Source organism: Ceratosolen solmsi, unplaced genomic scaffold (assembly GCF_000503995.2).
Source record: "Ceratosolen solmsi marchali unplaced genomic scaffold, CerSol_1.0 scaffold108, whole genome shotgun sequence".
NCBI classification, from domain to species: Eukaryota; Metazoa; Arthropoda; class Insecta; order Hymenoptera; family Agaonidae; genus Ceratosolen; species Ceratosolen solmsi.
In genome coordinates, this window is record NW_011948461.1 from 45,542 (window position 1) to 49,354 (window position 3,813).

The 3,813-nt window shown below is 38.3% G+C and overlaps 1 protein-coding gene across 1 annotated transcript in view; it reads right to left on the reverse strand.

Annotated features, from left to right (window-relative positions):
* Positions 1-3,813, reverse strand: part of LOC105366914 (mutS protein homolog 4-like) — a 53,987-nt gene that overhangs the window by 36,647 nt on the left and 13,527 nt on the right. Inside the window, 1 exon segment of the mRNA XM_011505520.1 lies at positions 3,326-3,546. Within this exon segment, the coding sequence (XP_011503822.1) occupies positions 3,326-3,546 (221 nt within the window).

Genomic DNA, 3,813 nt, shown 5'->3' on the forward strand with positions numbered 1-3,813 from the left:
ACAACTGGGGCAAACTTACACTCTTTCGAAGAACACTTCGAACCGTACACGCCCATAAGAGGCGATAGGGCAACCTTACGCTCTTGCGAAGAACACTTCGGAATTGTACAGGCCCGCTAGCAGAGAGAGGGTAAGCTTACGCTCTCTCGAAGAACACTTCGGAACCATTCAGGCTCTCTAGCAGCAATAAGGCACACCAGAGAGAGGGCAAACGTACACTCTTTCGAAGACCATCTTGGAATCATTCAGGACCTCTGGCAGAAATAGAGCACACTTACGCTCTCTCAAACTAACACTTCGATATCGTACAGGCCATCAACAGCTGACGCAAGAGTCGCTATGCCTTAAGCACATTGTCACAAAGAACAACAACAGATCGACTAATAGATTATAAATATAGATTATTACATCCTTCAAGAGATAGAAACCTTACTATTAATCGCTCTTACGTGTGACTAGCTCTTCTACAGCTACCCTTAAATAATAAAGATACAATTGATTACTTAACCTATTCTATTAAACATCTTACACCATATCAAGTATAGTTATTCATACATCAACCATACTTGATTCCACTACCACCTTCTCATGCTACCTTACAAGCATGATTGACTGACGACATCAGCTGATATTTACAACATCAGCATTACCGCAACTTCAAGACAGTAATATCCATAGAATATCCAATAATTCAAGAGGACAAGAATACACCCTCACTACTTCAATAGAATTATTTCTCTCTTTACCAAAGTGAAATATTATTATAATCTTTTTCAACAATAAACCTTGTTTTACTAAATACATTATATTTTTCAGCCTTGTCAATTATTATTTCCTTTGAAATTATCCTGCCGAGAAACTAATCCACTGAACTATTGAATTGGTAGTTCGAGCCATAAACTAAACCTTTAAAATCGAACATTTGGTCCTTCGGGCCGGATAGTCTCATCGTCAGATAACAGATTAAAGGAATCGAGCAGACGAACAAGGCCCATATTGACATATCAGGCCTGCCAGCCCCAATCGAAACCCCCAATTTGTAACCACACGAGGAATTATCAGAATACTTCGCCAAAGATTCATGATCGAGTGCAATGAGCAACATCCCACACTGCATCCTATAAGAACAACCGGAAGCCGATTACCAATGATTAAGTTACCCAAATTCAGTAGACGGCAAGAAGACTGGGATGCATTCAGTGTTCTCTTCGAAGCACTCGTTTTAAAAAGCAAGGAAATTAGTGAAGTGGAAAAGTTGCACTACCTATTCACTTCAGTGGACGAATCAGTTCTACCCTTCATAAAGGGATACCCGCTCACTAAAGAATCCTTTATGCCGGCATGGGAAACACTCACAGATCAGTTCAGAAACCCACGCCAATCGATCCGTGCCTGCCTTCTTAAAATCTTTCCTCTCGTAAAACCAGTAAAGGGTGATACAGAGGTCTTGCGAAACCTTGCCAAAATATCATAAGAGGCAATGAAACACCTCCTTTCGCTGAATATACAACCAGATTTGTGGAATTACATTTTTGTACATCAAATCTCATTATACTTTGACCGCACTACAGTTGAGTTATGGGAAGCTTCGCTAGGAACATCCACCGCCTACCCTCGTCTAGATCAATTGAAAACCTTTCTCACCACAAGAGTGAGATCTCTTGAACCAGGCGAACGAGTGACAGTAACTCCTGCATGTCCCCGAAAATCGCCACCTACAAGGTCTCAACAGACGAGGCCCTCTTCCTCTTCAAAGAAGTACTGAAACTGCTATCAGGTGGGTAATAAAAAATTCACACCGAGTCGGTACACCCCTCGACACAAGCCAAGAGGCTGCCTATGCTGTGACAAAAGGCATCCAATCTTCCAATGTGAGTTGTTCAATAATATGTCAAAAGTAGAAAAGAAAAATCTTGTAGAAAAGCGATCAGTATGTGTAAACTGTTTATGTCGTCACAAGAATGGCTGATGCAACACACATTCTAGATGCAAAAAATATCAAGGTCACCATAACACAATGTTACATGATGCATTTCAAAATGAATCCACTCTCAAGAAGGCTATTCCATCCGCCAGCAGAGATGAGGAGACAATCATCGAACAAGATTATACCAATTTGACTTTATTAGCCACAGCCATAGCAGAAATTCGAACGGGCACATGACAGCGCAAGCTCGACTTCTCATTGACCCAGGCTCGGAGCTATCATTCATCGCCAAAAAGCTTTTTGGCGTTTAATTGTACTAGCGAAACGTAACAGTAATTACCGAAGGAGAAGTCGCGAGAGACGCGTGATCATGAGCGCTCTCATTGTAAATATGAATTGTAGGGACTATCTGGTCAATGTCGGTGGCCTTTTCTACAGTCTGATAATAATCAAGATGCAGAGGCCTGGTTGATAAGGTCGCCGCTGTGTCGTGCTAATAATGGCACAGTCGGAGCCATCAAACAGTATCGGCTGCCTCTTCTACGGTCTGATAATAATCAGGTGCCAGAGACCTGGCTGATACTGCCGATGCTGCGCAGAGGTGACGATAGTCTATCTCGAGGTATCGGACAGTATCGGCGCCCTCTTCCGCATTCTGATAAGAATCAAGTTGCAGAGGTCTCCCCGATGATGTCGGCGATATGTCGTAATAACAATAAATGATGATAAGTAGCTCGCTGTGATGCCAGACTATGTCGTCGCCCTTAATGCAATTTGCCTAGAGTCAAGTTGCGGAGGTCGCACCGATAGTTAGCCAGTAATAGATAATAAATATTGTAAACAAATAAATATATCTTGCACGGATTCCCGTTGAAAGACATGTAGAACTTTCACTGTTATGACTTGCACTATTTCACTTTCACTTACTCAACAAGACTGGTTTTCTTCTTCATCTGTATCTCCTTATATACGATTTCGTACATTTAGAGTATGTAATTTTTGAAGATTTTGTCAAATTCTCGGAAAGTAATCTTCAGTAGGTTCGAAAATCTTCCTTTGTCGCTATGCAGATACGCATAATAATAAATAATAAAGCCTATAAGGTTTTCAATAAATCGAGAATTATCGTAGCGACTACTTCAAATATTACGCATTATAATAAATTTAAATGTAATGGAATCATATATTAAACAAAGCAATAAATTCTCATTGCTCGGTACGTCAATCCTGATCTCTAATTTTGTATGGATTAGCAATGATTTATGCCTTAGAGTCAAATTAGAGAGCTGGAAGTCTTATACATTTCCGAGAGCCTAAAGTCTTGGAAAATACTCTAATTCAATAATATTATATAATTTATATAATTCACAAATTTATATAATAATTTATATAATTCACCTGTAAGCTTAGAAGAAGTGAATGATTTGAAACAAGTTCTAAGACACATTTAATTCGTTTATTTAAAAGAGTTACATCATGTAATGGTTGAAGAAGTGATGTACGTAATAATTTTTTTCCTAATGGTGTCACACATTTATTTATGGCATTATATAAACTATAGTTTGGAAAGGCTTCGTTAAGAGAACAGATAATTTCTAGTAATTCAACAGTTTCTAAATCTAAAAAAATAAAAAATACAAAAATAATTCATACTAATTTCCATATGTTATAATATACACCGTGACTATTTTATATATATTAATACTGTGAAAATTTATTTTGCAAAAAACTTTACAAGTTCATATATATGTGTTTTCAGATTTAAAGGGTTAGCTTATGGCTCGAACTGCCAATTCAATAGTTCAGTGGATTAGTCTCTCGGCAGGATAATTTTAAAGGAAATCAATAACGGACAAGGCTGAAAAATATAATATATTTATTTTAAA